At 45.6% G+C, this 21,119-nt stretch overlaps 1 protein-coding gene across 1 annotated transcript; it reads left to right on the forward strand.

Annotated features, from left to right (window-relative positions):
- The first annotated feature begins 18,657 nt into the window (after positions 1 to 18,657).
- LOC139833879 (F-box protein At5g07610-like) lies at positions 18,658 to 20,456 on the forward strand. Its single transcript, XM_071824244.1, has 2 exons — positions 18,658 to 19,684; positions 19,802 to 20,456. The coding sequence occupies exons 1-2, from the start codon at positions 18,780 to 18,782 to the stop codon at positions 20,454 to 20,456; spliced, it is 1,560 nt and encodes a 519-aa protein (XP_071680345.1). The 5' UTR covers positions 18,658 to 18,779.
- Positions 20,457 to 21,119: the final 663 nt, after the last annotated feature.

Genomic DNA, 21,119 nt, shown 5'->3' on the forward strand with positions numbered 1-21,119 from the left:
ATGTACTATAAAAATTTCTTTTCTTGGATTTTTTTGGCACCTGATATTTGGTCACTTGCCTTTTTATTTCGATCCCGTGCCGCATTTGAAACGGTGAGACCGCTGCTGCTAAATGGGACCCGCATGTCATCCTCTATGTACTATAAAACTTTCTTTTCTTGGATTTTTTTGGCACCTCATATTTGGTCACTTGCCTTTTTCTTTTGATCCCGTGTCGCCTCTCAAATGGTGATACCGCTGCTGCTAAATGGGACCCGCATGTCGTCCTCTATGTACTATAAACTTCTTTTCTTGGATTTTTTGGCACCTGATATTTGGTCACTTGCCATTTTATTTCGATCCCGTGCCACCTCTCAAACGGTGATACCGCTGCTGCTAAATGGGACCCGCATGTCATCCTCTATGTACAATCAAAGTTTCTTTTCTTGGATTATTTTTGGCTCCTGATATTTGGTCAATTACCTTTTTCTTTCGATCTCATGCCACGTTTGAAACGTTGAGGAACCTGCTGGCTCATGGGACCCGCATGTCATTCTCTATGTACTATAAAAGTTTGTTTTCTTGGATTTTTTCACCCTCTAATTTTTGGCTATTTCCTTTTTCCTTTGATCCCCTGCCGCCTTGGAAACGTTGAGTAAGGTGCTAACTCATGGGACATTCATGTCATCCTCTATGTACAATAAACTTTCTTTTTTTGGAGTTTTTCTTTATCCCCTAATTTCTGGCTACTTTCTTTTTCTTTTGATCTCAAGCCGCATTTGAAATGTTGAGACCGCTGCTGCAAAATGGGACCCGCCTGTCATCCTCTATGTACAATAAAGTTTCTTTTCTTAGATTATTTTTGGCTCCTGATATTTGGTCACTTGCATTTTTCTTTCGATCACATGCCGCTTTTGAAATGTTGAGTAAGCTGCTGAGTCATGGGTCCCGTATGTCATCCTCTACGAAAAATAAAAGTTTCCTTTCTTGGAGTTATTTTGAACTCTAATTTCTAGCTATTTTGCGTTTTTTTAATCCTGTGCCGCCTTGGAAACGTTGAGGATGATGCTACCTCATGGGTCCCGCATGTCATCCTCATAGAACGATAAATGTTTATTTTCTTGCATTTTACCAACTGATTTTTGGTTTATTTTTTCTTTCGATCCCCAGCCGCCTTTAAAACGTTGACGACGCTGCTGGCTCATGGGTCCCCGATGTCAGCCTCCCCGTATAAGAAACATGTGATATCTTGATTATTTTGCAGACAATAAACATTGTATTTCGCTCCGAGCTTTGCAAACGGATAAAATGAATCTTTATTTTTTACATAAACAAACTTATATATTGAATCTCCTTGTTTTTTGTTTTTTACAAAACATAGGACTTTCCTGTTTCTGAGCTGGCTAAAATTGTACGATAGGCATTGAGGGTTCCGACCGAAGTTCCAGCGGGGAGTGCTGTGTTATTAAGCACAGCTACTCTGGCTGCTGCCCACTCTTCCTCCGCGATAGTGTAATCGTTGTTGTTGTTACTGGCGCTGTTTTCAAAACTTAGCCGCCTGCTAGAGCGAGGGGTGTGATCTCCGTCTCCCCTATTCCTTGCGTTTCCCGTGTTATTGGTGGCATAAACTTGGTGGTGTGCCGCTTTCCAGGTGACCCCCTTGACGACGCTGCCGACACTATCCTCTCCCGATGAATACTGGGTGCTGCAGATGAACGGTGTGTCGCTTCATCCCAATCTGTGCCCGGTGTCGCAGTTCAAACAGTAGTACGAGGTCATCTCTGAGGATACGAGATTATCGGATCCAACTGACATTGAAGACGTCGACCGAGGGGTTGATTGCGAGGATGAGTTTGTCGAGTCCGTCAGGCCAGCCGAAAGGTCGAGTGATGATGACAGGCTTGCCCCTGCGGCCGGTGGTGGTGATTTCCTTGCTGACCTGAGGGCGTATGGTTCTAGCAGTCGAAGGACTCCTCCCGCGTTGACGTTGTAGTGGACGCTGCCGAACGTCATCTCCATGTTTCCTTGTAGATCTGAGAAAGTCGATCGTGAAGAGTCGCTGTGCGGGGTGAACTCGTAGGAGCCGAATCGAATCGGGCTTCCTAAACTTGGCGATGATGATGATGATGATGGTGTCGACGAAGCTGCCGACAACATGACTGGATCTGCCGATGACGGATCTTGTGCCGATAGGGTTTCCACAGACGGCGCCAATTGTCGAGGGTACTCCTCGGCAATGCCCTCCGATTGGGGCTTAGGATTGATGGAATCCTGTAGGCTGACACGAGACATCGGTAAATAGACAAGCGGGGAGAGCGATTTACCCAGGTTCGGGGACCTCGATGAGGTAAAACCCTTACGTCCTGCCTGTCTGATCTTGATTATGAGAATATTGGGTTACAATGGGGTGCCGAAGGTTTCGACTGTGATCTCGTCGAGAGGCTAAGTGCTACGGCGACCTAGCTCTAGACCTCTGGTGGCTAAAGTTGCTATGATTGATTCTGTGTCCCTCGGCAGCACCTCTCCTGGCCTTTATATAGGAGGCCAAGTCTCAAGAGATCTGTCCGGGTACGACTAGGTTTACAAAAGACCTAGCTCTAAACTTTCCTTGTTCGGCTCCTCTCTTGCCTTGTTCTTCAAGGGATCTTCTCCTGCACCGTCCTAGTGGCCCGCCTCGCCATCGGGTATCTTCATGGGCCTCCAGTTGGGTCACACAGGATAGGACAATGTCAATTACCTGAAGGGTAATGCCCACTTCAAACGGGTTGGGAACGATCTCCACGAACAGATCTGAGGAAATACAAGGGATTTGGTAGGGATTTGAGGGGGGGAGAGAGAGTCGGCCGCCTTGTTCTTGAGTGAGTGAAATAGAGAGAGGAGTGTGGCTGGGTCGGGCACGGGCGGGCGTGGGCGGTCCACTTAAGTGAATGTGTGGCGCCCTTGCCATCGGCGTCACACTTTCAAAGTGTGGTGCCCATGCGAGCGGCGCCACACATCCTGCCACGTCAGCTGGTCAACGGCGCGCAGCATCGACCGCGCCAAGTCGGCATGGATGTGTGCCGCTGATACGCGTACATCACGCGTCCGTTGGGAACCCCAAGAGGAAGGTGTGATGCGTACAGCGGCAAGTTTTCCCTCAGTATGAAACCAAGGTTTATCGAACCAGTAGGAGCCAAGAAGCACGTTGAAGGTTGATGGCGGCGAGATGTAGTGCGGCGCAACACCAGGGATTCCGGCGCCAACGTGGAACCTGCACAACACAACCAAAGTACTTTGCCCCAACGAAACAGCGAGGTTGTCAATCTCACCGGCTTGCTGTAACAAAGGATTAGATGTATAGTGTGGATGATGATTGTTTGCAGAGAACAGTAGAACAATTATTGCAGTAGATTGTATTTCAGATGTAAATAATGGACCGGGGTCCACAGTTCACTAGAGGTGTCTCTCCCATAAGATAAATAGCATGTTGGGTGAACAAATTACAGTTGGGCAATTGACATACATGATATGATGAGTATTGTGAGATTTAATTGGGCATTACGACAAAGTACATAGACCGCTATCCAGCATGCATCTATGCCTAAAAAGTCCACCTTTAGGTTATCATCCGAACCCCTTCCAGTATTAAGTTGAAAACAACAGACAATTGCATTAAATATGGTGCGTAATGTACTCAATAACTACATCCTCGGACATAGCATCAATGTTTTATCCCTAGTGGCAACAGTACATCCATAACCTTAGAGGTTTCTCTCACTCCCCCAGATTCACGGAGACATGAACCCACTATCGAGCATAAATACCCCCTCTTGGAGTTACTAGCAAAAAACTTGGCCAGAGCCTCTACTAATAACGGAGAGCATGCAAGATCATAAACAACACATGATATAAATTGATAATCAACATAACATAGTATTCTCTATTCATCGGATCCCAACAAACACAACATATAGCATTACATATAGATGATCTTGATCATGTTCGGCAGCTCACAAGATCCGACAATGAAGCACATAAGGAGAAGACAACCATCTAGCTACTGCTATGGACCCATAGTCCAGGGGTAGACTACTCACTCATTACTCCGGAGGCGACCATGGCGGCGTAGAGTCCTCCGGGAGATGATTCCCCTCTCCGGCAGGGTGCCGGAGGCGATCTCCTGAATCCCCCGAGATGGGATTGGCGGCGGCGGCGTCTCTGGAAGGTTTTCCGTATCGTGGCTCTCGGTACTGGGGGTTTCGCGACGAAGGCTATTTGTAGGCGGAAGGGCAGGTCAGGGGGCCACACGAGGGGCCCAGACGCCAGGGCCGCGCGACCAAGACCTGGGCCGCGCCGCCCTGTTGTCTGGCCACCTCGTGGCCCCACTTCGTCTCCTCTTCGGTCTTCTGGAAGCTTCCTGGTAAAATAGGCCCCTGGGCGTTGATTTCGTCCAATTCCGAGAATATTTCCTTACTAGGATTTCTGAAACCAAAAACAGCAGAAAACAACAACTGACTCTTCGGCATCTCGTTAATAGGTTAGTGCCGGAAAATGCATAAATATGACATAAAGTATGCATAAAACATGTAGATATCATCAATAATGTGGCATGGAACATAAGAAATTATCGATACGTCGGAGACGTATCAGCCGCCGCTGGCATGGACGCCACACAGACAAGTGTGACACCGATGGCAAGAGCACCACACAAAAGGATTAGTTCGGTGAAATAGTTTTGTCAGAGGATTAGTCTATGCTTTTTTTACAAATAGATTATCTTTATCAAAATCGCCGAAAAGGGGAGATTTGGGTGCGAGACGAACATGAACAGCGACGTCGAACGAAAAGATAAGTCAAGGGAGTCGGGAGATATGTTGCACGTGGCTGGGCCCTAATGCCCCGCTGTCTTCCACGATCGGTACACGCGGGGAGCCATGGACCCGGACGATGGGAACGATACTATCCCCCGGATGAAACTGAGTGTTTTCCTTTCCGTAAGAGCATCTCCACTCGTCTCCCCGACGAGGCCCCCGAGCGCCATTTTTCCCATCCAGGCGGCAAAATTCGGCACAGTCGCGACCCCGGTTCCTCGTTTTCATCCGGATTTGGCCCTTCATCCATTCGGCGAGCCCACACCATCCTCGGTCCCCCGAGGCGCACTCGGGGACTCCGGACGAAAGAATTTGGCGCGAAACATCGCGTGGACCCTCGTTGGCGACAGGAAAGCCAAATCCTGTCGATTTCCCTACAATTTGCTTGCATATCCCCATTCCCTCCCGCCGAATTTGTGGATAGGTGATGTCTACGGGAGCTTCTATTCTTGTAGACAGTGTTGGGCCTCCAAGAGCAGAGGTTTGTAGAACAGCAGCAAGTTTCCCTTAAGTGGTTCACCCAAGGTTTATCGATCTCAGGGAGGAAGAGGTCAAAGATATCCCTCTCAAGCAACCCTGCAACCACAAAGCAAGAAGTCTCTTGTGTCCCCAACACACCTAATAGGTGCATTAGTTCGGCGAAGAGATAGTGAAATACAGGTGGTATGAATAAGTATGAGCAGTAGTAACAGCGCCAGAAAAGTGCTCTGCCTAGGACTGGCGTGTGGTTGATGGTGGTAATATTGCAGGCAGTACAAATGCAGTAGAACAGTAAACAAGTAGAGATAATTGCAGTATTTAGGAACAAGGCCTAGGGATCATACTTTCACTAGTGGACACTCTCAACATTGATCACATAACAGAATAAATAGATAGATGCTAGACTCTACACCCTCTTGTTGGATGATGAACACCACTAATTGTGTAGGATTACACGAACCCTCAATGCCGGAGTTAACAAGCTCCACAATATTCGATATTCATGTTTAAATAACCTTAGAGTGCATGATAGATCAACACAACTAAACCAAGTACTAACATAGCATGCGCACTGTCACCTTCAAGCTACGAAAGGAGGCATAGATCACATCAATACCATCATAGCAATAGTTAACTTCATAATCTACAAGAGATCACAATCATAGCCTACGCCAAGTACTACACGATGCACACACTGTCACCATTACACCGTGCAAGAGGAATAAACTACTTTAATAACATCACTAGAGTAGCACATAGATAAATTGTGATACAAAACGCATTGCAATCATAAAGAGATATAAATAAGCACTTCACTATGCCATTCATAACAGTGAATAAGTATTCTGTGAAATATAGCCTAAGAGACCCACACGGTGACACACTGTCACCTTTACACACGTGGGACAAGGAGTCTCCGGAGATCACATAAGTAAAATCCACTTGACTAGCATAATGACATCTAGATTACAAGCATCATCATATGAATCTCAATCATGTAAGGCAGCTCATGAGATTATTGTATTGAAGTACGTAGGAGAGAGATGAACCACATAGCTACCGGTACAGCCCCGAGCCTCGATGGAGAACTACTCCCTCCTCATGGGAGACAGCAGCGTTGATGAAGATGGCGGTGGTGTCGATGGAGAAGCCTTCCGGGGGCACTTCCCCGTCCCGGCGGCGTGCCGGAACAGAGACTCCTGTCCCCCAGATCTTGGCTTCGCGATGGCGGCAGCTCTGGAAGGTTTCTCGTACCGTGGCTTTTCCGTATCGAAGATTTAGGTCAGGGACCTTTATATAGGCGAAGAGGCGGCGTCAGAAGGTCAACGAGGCGACGACACAATAGGGGGGCACGGCCCAGGCCCTAGCCGCGCCACCCTGTCATCTGGGGCCCCTGTGGCCCCCCTCTGGCGGCTCTCGGGTGTTCTGGATGCTTCCGGGGATTCTAAGATGCTGGGCGTTGATTTCGTCCGATTCCGAGAATATTTCCTTACTAGGATTTCTGAAACCAAAAACAGCAGAAAACAACAACTGGCCCTTCGGCATCTCGTCAATAGGTTAGTTCCGGAAAACGCATAAATATGACATAAAGTGTGCATAAAACATGTAGATATCATCAATAATGTGGCATGGAACATAAGAAATTATCGATACGTCGGAGACGTATCAGCATCCCCAAGCTTAGTTTCTGCTCGTCCCGAGCAGGTAAACGATAACAAAGATAATTTCTGGAGTGACATGGCATCATAAACTTGATCATACTATTGTAAGCATATGTAATGAATGCAGTGATCAAAGCAATGGTAAATGACATGAGTAAACAAATGAATAATATAGCAAAGACTTTTCATGAATAGTACTTCAAGACAAGCATCAATAAGTCTTGCATAAGAGTTAACTCATAAAGCAATAATTCAAAGTAAAGGTATTGAAGCAACACAATGGAAGATTAAGTTTCAGCGGTTGCTTTCAACTTGTAACATGTATATCTCATGGATAGTTGTCAATGCAAAGCAATATAACAAGTGCCATATGCAAGTATGTAAGAATCAATGCACAGTTCACACAAGTGTTTGCTTCTTGAGATGGAGAGAAATAGGTGAACTGACTCAACATAAAAGTAAAAGAAAGGTCATTCAAAGAGGAAAGCATCGATTGCTATATTTGTGCTAGAGCTTTGGTTTTGAAAACAAGAAACAATTTTGTCAACGGTAGTAATAAAGCATATGTGTTATGTAAATTATATCTTACAAGTTGAAAGCCTCATGCATAGTATACTAATAGTGCCCGCACCTTGTCCTAATTAGCTCGGATTACCTGGATTATAATCGCAATGCACATGTTTTAACCAAGTGTCACAAAGGGGTACCTCTATGCCGCCTGTACAAAGGTCTAAGGAGAAAGCTCGCATCGGATTTCTCGCTATTGATTATTCTCAACTAAGACATCCATACCGGGACAACATAGACAACAGATAATGGACTCCTCTTTTATGCATAAGCATGTAGCAACAATTAATGTTCTCATATGAGATTGAGGATATATGTCCAAAACTGAAACTTCCACCATGATTCATGGCTTTAGTTAGCGGCCCAATGTTCTTCTCTAATAATATGCATGCTCTAACCATTAAATAAGTGGTAAATCTCCCTTACTTCAGACAAGACGGACATGCATAGCAACTCACATGATATTCAACAAAGAGTAGTTGATGGCGTCCCCAGGAACATGGTTATCGCACAACAAGCAACTTAATAAGAGATAAAGTGCATAAGTACATATTCAATACCACAATAGTTTTTAGGCTATTTGTCCAATGAGCTATATATTGCAAAGGTAAAGAATGAAAATTTTAAAGGTAGCACTCAAGCAATTTACTTTGGAATGGCGGAGAAATACCATGTAGTGGGTAGGTATGGTGGACACAAATGGCATAGTGGTTGGCTCAAGGATTTTGGATGCATGAGAAGTATTCCCTCTCGATACAAGGTTTAGGCTAGCAAGGCTATTTGAAACAAACACAAGGATGAACCGGTGCAGCAAAACTCACCTAAAAGACATATTGTAAACATTATAAGACTCTACACCGTCTTCCTTGTTGTTCAAACTCAATACTAGAAATTATCTAGACCTTAGAGAGACCAAATATGCAAACCAAATTTTAGCATGCTCTATGTATTTCTTCATTAATGGGTGCAAAGTATATGATGCAAGAGCGTAAACATGAGCACAACGATTGCCAAGTATCACATTATTCAAGACATCATACCAATTACTACATGTAGCATTTTCCGTTTCCAACCATATAACAATTAACGAAGCAGTTTCAACCTTCGCCATGAAAATTAAAAGCTAAGAACACATGTGTTCATATGAACCAGCGGAGCGTGTCTCTCTCCCACACAAGCATTTATTCAAACAAAAACAAAAACGAAAACAAACAGACGCTCCAAGTAAAGTACATAAGATGTGACTGAATAAAAATATAGTTTCAAGAGAAGGAACCTGATAATTTGTCGATGAAGAAGGGGATGCCTTGGGAATCCCCAAGCTTTGATGCTTGAGTCTTCTTGAAATATGCAGGGGGGTGAACCACCGGAGCATCCCCAAGCTTAGGCTTTTCACTCTTCTTGATCACATTGTATCATCCTCCTCTCTTGACCCTTGAAAACTTCCTCCACACCAAACTTGAAACAAACTCATTAGAGGGTTAGTGCATAATCAAAAATTCACATGTTCAGAGGTGACACATTCATTCTTAACACTTCTGGACATTGCTCAAAGCTACTGGAAGTCAATGGAACAAAGAAGCCCATCCCACATAGCAAATGAGGCAATGCGAAATAAAAGTCAGAATCTGTGAAAACAGAACAGTCCGTAAAGACGAATTTTATTGAGGCACCAGACTTGCTCAAATGAAAATTCTAAAATTGAATGAAAGTTGCGTACATATCTGAGGATCACTCACGTAAATTGGCATAATTTTCTGAGTTACCTACAGAGAATGTTGCCCAGATTCGTGACAGCAAAGAAATCTGTTTCTGCGCAGTAATCCAAATCTAGTATGAACCTTACTATCAACGACTTTACTTGGCACAACAATGCACAAAACTAAGATAAGGAGAGGTTGCTACAGTAGTAACAACTTCCAAGACACAAATATAAAACAAAGTTGCTGTAGCAAAATAAACACATGGGTTATCTCCCAAGAAGTTCTTTCTTTTTAACCATTAAGATGGGCTCAGCAGTTTTAATGATGCACTCGTAAGAAATAGTATTTGAAGCAAAAGAGAGCATCAAGAGGCAAATTCAAAACAAATTTAAGTCTAACATGCTTCCTATGCATAGGAATCTTGTAAATAAACAAGTTCATGAAGAGCAAAGTAACAAGCATAGGAACATAGAACAAGTGTAGCTTCAAAAATTTCAGAACATAGAGAGGTGTTTTAGTAACATGAAAATTTCTACAACCATATTTTCCTCTCTCATAATAATATCCAGTAGCATCATGAGCAAACTCAACAATATAACTATCACAAAAAGCATTCTTATCATGAGACTCATGCATAAAATTATTACTACTCCCAACATAAGCATAGTCAATTTTATTAGTTGTAGTGGGAGCAAATTCAACAAAGTAGCTATCATTATTATTCTCATCATCAAATATAGGAGGCATATTGTAATCATAATCAAATTTATCCTCCATAACAGGCGGCACCAAAAGGCTACTATCATTATAATCATCATAAATAGGAGGCAAAGTATCATCAAAGTAAATTTCCTCCTCAATGCCCGGGGGACTAAAAATATCATGCTCATCAAAGCCAGCTTCCCCAAGCTTAGAATTTTCCATAGCATTAGCAACAATAGTGTTCAAAGCATTCGTATTAATAACATTCCCATTAGCATGCATATAAAGTTCCATGGGTTTTTTAATTCTCTCTTCAAACACATCATGTCCTAATTCAAGATAAAGTTCATAAAGATCTCTCATATTTTTGTTGTTTTCCATTATGCCTAACTAGTGTAAACAAGAAACAAAAAGATGCAATTGCAGGATCTAAAGGAAATAGCTTCGAGCACACACACAATGGCGCCAGAAAAGTACTGTTACCTGGAACCGGAGTATGAATGCCTTTTACCTTTCCTCCCCGGCAACGGTGCCAGAAAAGTGCTTGATGTCTACGGGAGCTTCTATTCTTGTAGACAGTGTTGGGCCTCCAAGAGCAGTGGTTTGTAGAACAGCAGCAAGTTTCCCTTAAGTGGATCACCCAAGGTTTATCGATCTCAGGGAGGAAGAGGTCAAAGATATCCCTCTCAAGCAACCCTGCAACCACAAAGCAAGAAGTCTCTTGTGTCCCCAACACACCTAATAGGTACACTAGTTCGGCGAAGAGATAGTGAAATACAGGTGGTATGAATAAGTATGAGCAGTAGTAACAGCGCCAGAAAAGTGCTTTGCCCAGGACTGGCGTGTGGTTGATGGTGGTAATATTGCAGGCAGTACAAATGCAGTAGAACAGTAAACAAGTAGCGATAATTGCAGTATTTAGGAACAAGGCCTAGGGATCATACTTTCACTAGTGGACAATTTCAACATTGATCACATAACAGAATAAATAGATAGATGATAGACTCTACACCCTCTTGTTGGATGATGAACACCACTAATTGTGTAGGATTACACGAACCCTCAATGCCGGAGTTAACAAGCTCCACAATATTCGATATTCATGTTTAAATAACCTTAGAGTGCATGATAGATCAACACAACTAAACCAAGTACTAACATAGCATGCGCACTGTCACCTTCACGCTACGAAAGGAGGCATAGATCACATCAATACCATCATAGCAATAGTTAACTTCATAATCTACAAGAGATCACAATCATAGCCTACGCCAAGTACTACACGATGCACACACTGTCACCATTACACCGTGCAGGAGGAATAAACTACTTTAATAACATCACTAGAGTAGCACATAGATAAATTGTGATACAAAATGCATTGCAATCATAAAGAGATATAAATAAGCACTTCACTATGCCATTCATAACAGTGAACAAGTATTCTGTGAAATATAGCCTAAGAGACCCACACGGTGCACACACTGTCACCTTTACACACGTGGGACAAGGAGTCTCCGGAGATCACATAAGTAAAATTCACTTGACTAGCATAATGACATCTAGATTACAAGCATCATCATATGAATCTCAATCATGTAAGGCAGCTCATGAGATTATTGTATTGAAGTACATAGGAGAGAGATGAACCACATAGCTACCGGTACAGCCCCGAGCCTTGATGGAGAACTACTCCCTCCTCATGGGAGACAGCAGCGTTGATGAAGATGGCGGTGGTGTCGATGGAGAAGCCTTCCGGGGGCACTTCCCCGTCCCGGCGGCGTGCCGGAACAGAGACTCCTGTCCCCCAGATCTTGGCTTCGCGATGGCGGCGGCTCTGGAAGGTTTCTCGTACCGTGGCTTTTCCGTATCGAAGATTTAGGTCAGGGACCTTTATATAGGCGAAGAGGCGGCGTCAGAAGGTCAACGAGGCGACAACACAATAGGGGGGCGCGGCCCAGGCCCTGGCCGCGCCACCCTGTCATCTGGGGCCCCTGTGGCCCCCCTCTGGCGGCTCTCGGGTGTTCTGGATGCTTCCGGGGATTCTAAGATGCTGGGCGTTGATTTCGTCCGATTCCGAGAATATTTCCTTACTAGGATTTCTGAAACCAAAAACAGCAGAAAACAGCAACTGGCCCTTCGGCATCTCGTCAATAGGTTAGTTCCGGAAAACGCATAAATATGACATAAAGTGTGCATAAAACATGTAGATATCATCAATAATGTGGCATGGAACATAAGAAATTATCGATACGTCGGAGACGTATAAATAGGCATCTCCATTCTCCTCCTCGTCTTCTCGTCCACCACCATGCCGCCGAAAGCGAGGAAGCCTCGGGCGAAGAAGGAGCGGCCGCCGGGTGTGTCCAACGCACAGTGGGCGGCGGACGAGCTCCGGGGCCAGATCGAAACAAGCGCCAGGGCGGAGAGAGAGAGAAAAAACTCGCCGCGAAGAGGCCGGCGGCGTTCGCCGAGGACGAACAAGCGAGGAAGATCTCCATGGCCATGAGCATGGGCCATGCTCGCGGTGGCGGCGGCACCGTCATGTTCCCCGGCCAATGGCCAATTCAAGGTACAAACAGTTCCCTGTCGACTTTCTCCCCTACGAGCTTCTCGTCGTCGTCGCCTGCCATGTTCCAAGAGGCCACCTACGGCCAAACGTCCAGGTTCACGCCTTCGCCGCCCGAGCTCACCGTCGGCAACCTGAACGAGAACCAGTACGAGGGCACCTCGCCGGCCCTGCGACGAGGACCACTCCCGTTCGGTGCGATGGCGGCGCCGAACGACGAGGTGATCCACGAGATGATCAACTCTGGCTCCATGGCCGCCGCTGCGAGCCCAGGGTTCTTCACGCAAGAGTAGGCGAGGGCGACGGTAGCTGTCGCGGCGCGCAACGACTGGGTGTAGGATGTGGTTGACGGAAGCCAAGCCGTCGAAGAAGAAGAAGAACAGCCAACTCAAACCGAGGTCGCCGACGCCAACCTGACGACGGGAAAGAAGAAGAGGAAGAAGGACTCGCCGCCTGCTGATCCGCGTATCAAATGGACGGGGAAGGAAGAGGAGTGTCTCGCCGAAGCTTGGATGACCGTGTCCATGAACGGCATAACCGGGGCCAATCAGTCGTATGACACGTATTGGTTTCGAGTGAAGCAGGCGTTCGACGAACGCAAGCTCGTCGATCCCTACTTCAACAAGACGATCATGAACCGGGGAGACAAGGCCATGGCCACCTATTGGGGGATCATATAGACGGCTTGCAGCAAATGGCACGGCATACAGGAGGAGATCGAGACTCGCCCAGTGAGCGGCGCCGACTTCGAACAAAAGGTTAGCTGTCCTCGTCGTGTCTGCTTGTATAGTGATCGCCGTGAGCTGACCCATCTCGCCGTCCTCTTTTTCCCCAGATGCGACGTGCTTTCGACATGTACGAGGATGACACCGGCTTGATGTTCAAGTTCCTGAACGTCTTCTCCCGCATCAAGAAGTGCGAGAAGTGGGCGGAAACCCGCAAGAACCTCGCCAAGAGCAAGACCGAACAGTACAACCCCGACGCTCCTACGCCTGGCTTGTCGGATGGCCGCCCGGAACTTGGCCAGAAGAAGCTCAAAGACCTCAAAAAGATGGTCCATCCCGCCGAGAGGCTGCAGGCGTCGTTCGACAAGTGCTGGGCCGACGGGAGGACGCACACCGCCGGGAGGGACGACAAGTTCGACGGCAGGTGGAGGGAGATGCTCGCCAACCAAGGCGCCCGGATCGCCCTGCTGAAGACGACGGCGGCAGCGAAGAAGAGGAACACAGACTTGGCGTTCCTGATGGGCAGCAACACCGACCTGATGGACGAGGAGATGGGGATTTGGTACGAGGGCCATCGCACCGACATCCTCCGACCCATTCCGGCCAGTTCTTCGTCGCCTCCGGATCCTACCTTGTCTTCCTCACCGTCTACGACGTCGACTGCCGCCGCTTCGACGTCGGCTGCCGCTTCGACCATGGCGTGTGAGGAAACTGGGCCGTCGGACATCGTCGTGCCAGGCGGGACTGCCGACGCCCCTATTTCAGTGTAATTTTCCTCCGATCGCCGATCTGGGGCTGATCCTTTTGCCGATCAACTGGCCGTATTTGTAGCGGGACGACGATTTGTTTGAATTTCGACTATGTCCGCCGAACTCCGGGTGGACGACTGGAAATATGGTTCTCCCCACGACTTTATTTCGTCCAATCCGGCAGTTTTTTCGTCTGGATTTCGCCGTGGGAGGCCAAACGAGTGGAGATGCTCTAAGCATCTTCAATTTAAAACTTTTTTTTGTCTAATGTTCTGTGTTCGTGACGCGGTTTTGAAGCCTTGTGCTACTCTTCTCACCATTCATGGTAGAATGTTGGGCTAGAAGTTTATCATCGGATGTGTTGAGCAGTGGTGGATGCAGGAAAGAATTGGAGGGGGCACACCTAAAAAAATTTGCGTCCCCTCAGAATGTGAAAAACCTTTGCATAATGAAGTAATGGATAATATACAAAACAAATTCATTGTACACATTGAAGTTTAATTCAAAATATCAAAGGTGCGGAATCAACGTACGGCAACAAAAGCCCACCACCTTCTGCAGGAGATATGCCCAAGAGGCAATAATAAAAGTGGTTATTATATATCTTTATGTTTATGATAAATGTTTATATACCATGCTATAATTGTATTAACCGAAACATTGATACATGTGTGATATGTAAACAACAAAGAGTCCCTAGTATGCCTCTTAACTAGCTTGTTGATTAATGGATGATTAGTTTCATAATCATGAACATTGGATGTTATTAATAACAAGGTTATATCATTGCATGAATGATGTAATGGACACACCCAATTAAGCGTAGCATAAGATCACGTCATTAAGTTATTTGCTATAAGCTTTCAATACATAGTTACCTAGTCCTTATGACCATGAGATCATGTAAATCACTTATACCGGAAAGGTACTTTGATTACACCAAACGCCACTGCGTAAATGGGTGGTTATAAAGGTGGGATTAAGTATCCGGAAAGTATGAGTTGAGGCATATGGATCAACAGTGGGATTTGTCCATCCCGATGACGGATAGATATACTCTGGGCCCTCTCGGTGGAATGTCGTCTAATGTCTTGCAAGCATATGAATAAGTTCATAAGAGACCACATACCACGGTACGAGTAAAGAGTACTTGTCAGGAGACGAGGTTGAACAAGGTATGAAGTGATACCGATGATCAAACCTCGGACAAGTAAAATATCGCGTGACAAAGGGAATTGGTATCGTATGTGAATGGTTCATTCGATCACTAAAGTCATCGTTGAATATGTGGGAGCCATTATGGATCTCCAGATCCCGCTATTGATTATTGGTCGGAGTGAGTACTCAACCATGTCCGCATAGTTCGCGAACCGTAGGGTGACACACTTAAAGTTGGATGTTGAAATGGTAGAACTTGAATATGGAATGGAGTTCGAATATTTGTTCGGAGTCCCGGATGAGATCCCGGACATCATGAGGAGTCCCGGAATGGTCCGGAGAATAAGATTCATATATAGGAAGTCATTTTATAAGATTTAAAATGATCCGGAAGGTTCTATGGAAGGTTCTAGAAAAGTCCTGAAGAAACCACTAAGGAAGGCGGAGTCCCGGAGGGACTCCACCTCCCATGGCCGGCCAACCCTAAGGGGGAGGAGTCCCAAGTGGACTCCTCTAAGGGGGCCAGCCACCCCCTCCCAAGGAAGGGTGGGAATCCCACCTCTAGTGGGAGTCCTAGCTTGGGTAGGTTTCATGTGTTATGGAAGGTTTTGGTTTGGGGTCTTATTCGAAGACTTGTAGACCAACTCTTGGGTGTTCCACCTATATAATGAGGGCCAAGGGGAGGGGGCCGGCCACCCCAACAAGCACAAGGTGGCCGCACCACCTTGATGGCCGGCGCCCCCCTCTCCCCAAACCCTAGCCACCCCACTCCTCCTTCTTCCCCGCACGCTTAGCGAAGCTCCGCCAGGATTCTCCACCGCCACCGACACCACGCCGTCGTGCTGTCAGATTCAAGAGGAGCTACTACTTCCGCTTCCCGCTGGAACGGAGAGGTGGACGTCGTCTTCATCAACAACCGAACGTGTGACCGAGTACGGAGGTGATACCCGTTCGTGGCGCCGTGATCAAGATCTTCTACGCGCTTTTGCAAGCGGCAAGTGAACGTCTACCGCAGCAACAAGAGCCTCATCTTGTAGGCTTTGGAATCTCTTCAAGGGTGAGACTCGATAATCCCCTCGTTGTTACCGTCTTCTAGATTGCATCTTGGCTTGGATTGCGTGTTCGCGGTAGGAAATTTTTTGTTTTCTATGCAACGAATCCCTACACCTTCGACTTCTTCATCATCTACGATATCGGATTGTACCGGAGATGCAATCTTCTCTGATGCTTGTTTCTGAAAACGTAGCACAATTTCGCTATTCCTTTTCATTTCTAGACAATTGAAACATTCAAGCATTAGCAATTTAGCAATTTTATGTGTTATTCATCATTGTAACACTTAACAGACAGACAAAAACATAGAAACACATGTACAGAGAAAATAGCAAAATAGTTGAAACGATGAAACTTCCCGACTGGCAAAGAAAAGAATCACCTACACCTCGGTTCTGGTCGCTCGGTGTTCAATGCGGTGGCCGGCGCCCGGCGGTCAGTGCGACACTGCGGTGGCCGGGGCAGCGACTGGGCGACGCCGCGGTGGGGCTGAGTCAGTGTGCCCGTGAGGCGTGAGGGCAAAGCAGCAGAGAGCGGGCGAGCGCCAGGCGCAGAGTCGATGAGTCGTCGGCGGGCGGCGACTCGAGCCTAGCCTAGACGCTATTTCCAGACTCTAGTTCACCACGAACCTCCAGGCTCCAGTGAGGCAGTGAGGCTAATCGGCCCTTTTTTTAAGGGGTATACTTTGGGCTGGCAGAATTGTAGGTGGGCCACGCCCCCCTGCATTCGTTCACGGTGTTGAGGGTGTGTTGCACTAGTAGAAACAAGGGCTTTTATTCTCTCCTCCAAAGAGCTTTTGCACCGGATTTGGCACGAACCGGTGCTAAAGGGGTCATTAGCACCGGTTCGTGCGGTCTGGACGTCCAGGGGGCATTAGCACCGGTTCGTGCTAGACCTTTAGCACCGGTTCGTAACACGAACCAGTGCAAAAGGGTCGCGAATCCTTTTGCACCGGTTCGTGTTACGAACCGGTGCAAAAGGTTTTTCTGCTCCCCACGCACCTCCACCCCTCCCCCTGGATCGCCTTTTTTAACACTGTAAAATAGAAAAGAAAATGATAGAAAATTCTAAAAAATAAAATCTTTTGAGATTCCTATATGTTACACAACCTACTATTAGGGAAAATTAACAAATTTGAATTTCATTTTTTTTTCAAAAAAAGTTTCAAGAATGGTAAAACCGCATTAACTTTTGCATACGACGTCGAAAAAAAACGTATAATATATCAAAATCATCGTGGGAAAAAGTTACATCCGAATTCACCCGGGTTTACCCGGTTAGCCAATTTTTAGATTCTCAAAATTCCAAATGGAAATACAAAAGCAGGAAGATTTTAGTTTTTGCTATAAATTACGGATTTTATATATTTTTTATTTTTTTAAAACCTAAAATTAATAATTGCATCCTGCATAACGATTACACTCTGCAAATTATAAGTTTTCCAAATTTTCAGGTTTTAGGTTTGGCAAAAATAATTAAAAATTGAAAATAATTAAAAATAACTAAAAATAATACAAATTAAAAGTTAATGTTTATTTATTTATTCAAGATTACTATTATATCATTACTTTTGTTTATTAAAAGAATTATTTGAAATTCGAATAATAAAGAAATTTGACATCGACCGATATGTTAATAGGATTGATATGATACTACTATCACATACATGCGCGCGAAGCACTTGGATACGGGATGGAAAGGAACTTGGAAGTTAAGCGTGCTAGTGCTAGAGTAGTGGGAGGATGGGTGACCGAGCGGAAAGTCTAAGCACGAGTAAGTAATTAGACTAGAGATAAGGGTAGTTAGAGACTAAACTTGTGAAATTACTAAAAAAATAGAAATTCTGAAAAAAAGGAAAAAAGAAGGGAGTGAAAAATAATTCGAAATTTTTTACGGTAGCGGGGTTCTACCGCGGCAGCGTTTTGGGACATTTTCCTACCGCGGCAGACCCTAAAGGTCCTCTCGCTCGGGCGCCCGACAGCTGCCACGTGGTGCCCCTTTAGCACCGGTTCGCAACTGAACCGGTGCAAAGGGGGGGGGGGGGGGGGGGCTTTTGCACCGGATGCTTTGCACCGGTTGGGCATCCGGTGCATATGGCCCTTACCAACCGGTGCAAAAGCACCATTTTCCACTAGTGTTGTTTGCCGGTTGACGTTATATCGTGGTGTGGCGTTGTATCGTGGAGTGGAGTTTTAGCCTTCTTAGCTTTGTATCGGCCGTCTTGGTCTTTTTTTTTTGTTAAATACAGTTTCCAGCAATTGAGTTTTGTGTACATGTTCACTCAATTTAGGAACTTCTTTGAAAACAAACATTACCTACTACTATTGAATATGCTTGATGACAGAGTGCAGACATAAATACGATTACACTTGAGCGTTCGGTAAAGATTATGGCCGCTGGTAAGGAAGACGTGACCGATCGACTTGCTGGAACTGAACCCAGAGACGGGACGGACACGGAACTCCTTCCGACAAGGGCGCTGATAACCCCAACCCGGCAACCCCCAATATATCCAAGCTGCCTAGCCCTGGTAAAAAATAACATAGCTAGGGTTCCAAATCGATCTCCCAGAGGGTGGTGGCCATGGCTAGTGAGCAGCTCAAGCTGTTCATCTCCAAAACAATGGAGGAGGACCTGTCCATGGGCTGTTACGAGGAGCCTGCTCGCGCGGACGATGAGGAGACTCGTGGTGGTGACTACGAAGGCATGGTGCTTGCTGAACGGTTGGATATTGCGCGCCTCCTACCCGACGACGTGCTAGCCGACGTCTTCCGCCGCCTCGCTCCGCGGTGGCTCGCCACATCCCGGTGTGTCCGCAGGGCCTGGCGCGCCGCCATCGACGCCGGCCGACACCTGCGCGCGGACCTGCTCCCGCTCTCGTTCCACGGTATCTTTCTCCACTTCGTACACCACAAGTACCCGGAGTTGTTTGCCCGCCCTTCCTCCTCCAAGGGCGCCCTAGCGGCGATCAGCGGCGGGCTCGACTTCCTGCCCACCACCAACACCTCGATCAAGGTATCCGACCGTGATTACTATCTAGATTGGCGGGACTATGATATTCTTCATCACTGCAATGGGCTCCTTTTGCTAAAGACATACGTGGTCAACCCTGCGACACGACGCTGGGATCCTTTGCCCCAACACCCGCGGGCTCCAGCCGTGCGGATGGATGGCTACTGCCGTACAATTTTCAGGAATTATCTAGTCTTTGATCCTACACTGTCACCGCATTATGAGGTGTTCAGAATCCCACATCTATGTACCAGGAATAGTCAGTACTACTTCGATCCATTAGTGGAGGAACCATCGTCTCCATGCATCTTGCCTGTCTTCTCATCAAGGTCATGTCAGTGGGAGTTAAGGTCCTTCGTGGGGGAAGGGGATGTTGTAGGGAACGCCTCCTGTGTGATAAACTTGAATTTGCCACAATTTGGTGTAAACTGGAAGGGAGCACTTTACGTGCAACGTGCAGATCATTTCGTTGTAAGGTGGGTGCAGACAATGCCTCGCTATCATATTTCCTCATTTATCTTCCGTTAGTGAAAACATACTTCGTAATTTTGTTTTTCTGCCGATTTTTTCTGAACAGTGCTTTGACTTTGCAGAGTATCTCTCTCAAGCAACAAGTACCATGTAATTACACCACCAGTGGGTGTCGGCCTACACCAAACTCATTATCTAGACAGATCAAAAAACGGGGTATACTTTGCAACACTTGATAACTATCGCCTTCGGGTTTGGATCCTTGATGAATCGTTTGGTCAACTAAACTGGATGCTGAAGCAAGATAAAGATCTCGAGCCGATGATCGCTCCTCACCGACAAGTCCAAGGACGTTGGATGCTAAAGGATGTTAACTACAACTTACACAGTTCCCGCCTTCCAAAATACAAGAAGAACGGTATAGTAGGGGAGAAGCTTGAATGGAACTCTGATAGTGACGATCTGGAAATTGAAGGATATTCCTCCGGAGAGAGCAAAAAGGCTACTAAGAAACAGAAGCTTTCTAACATAGAGCCTTTCTTTTATATGCCTAAAATGAAGATACTCGGTTTTCACCCATACAAAGAGGTTGTCTTTCTGAACGAATCAATGAAGAAAGGACTGGCCTTTCACTTGGCTACATCAAGGGTTGAAACCTTAGGCAATATGTACCCAACAGACTATAATCATGGCAGGTTCTCTAGCGATGTTTCCGGTATCAGATTTTCCTTTACATACACACCATGTTGGCTTGAAGAGTTTCCTGGGCATCGGTAATTGACATGTCCATCTGAAATGGTTACCCATGCATGTTGGCTTGAATGTTTTCGACGACCTGAATACACTTTTAGCACTTGATGTTTTCGTCATCTTCAATATATATTAAGATCTACAAAGATCGGGTCCTACCTAAATATATTTGTCCATTATGTTTGTTTGGTTTATTTTCTGTCGTGAGTAATATTGCATTCTGAAAGGTCATGATGACCAAAGCAACAAAAGTCACGGTAGCCATCTTGTCTGTTCCATGAACTATGTTTGGTGGTGATCATTACATATTTCGTTCAGGATGACAAATCTAATATTAATAATTTTTCTAAAAGTTTGTGTAACTAGTCTATTTTGATATATTTTTCGTTTATGTGTTCTTACTATGCACTTGTTAGATCGTACGTACTAAAAATCTCTACCATGATATTTAAGGATATTCTCTGGCATCAAAAAGATATTCAAGGATACTAAAAAAAAAATACGAACATACATGGGCATACAAATACACACATGACACATATATACGTACATACAAACTATACAACTTATGATACTAAAAAAATTAAGACTAGAATTTTATATTTTTACAACTCACAGTTTGAATTTATGCAAATTTTAAGTGATATACATAAAAATGATAACAAAGAATAGTATAATTACTATTAGCAG

The sequence above is a fragment of the Lolium perenne genome, chromosome 7 (assembly GCF_019359855.2).
Source record: "Lolium perenne isolate Kyuss_39 chromosome 7, Kyuss_2.0, whole genome shotgun sequence".
Lineage (NCBI taxonomy): Eukaryota > Viridiplantae > Streptophyta > Magnoliopsida > Poales > Poaceae > Lolium > Lolium perenne.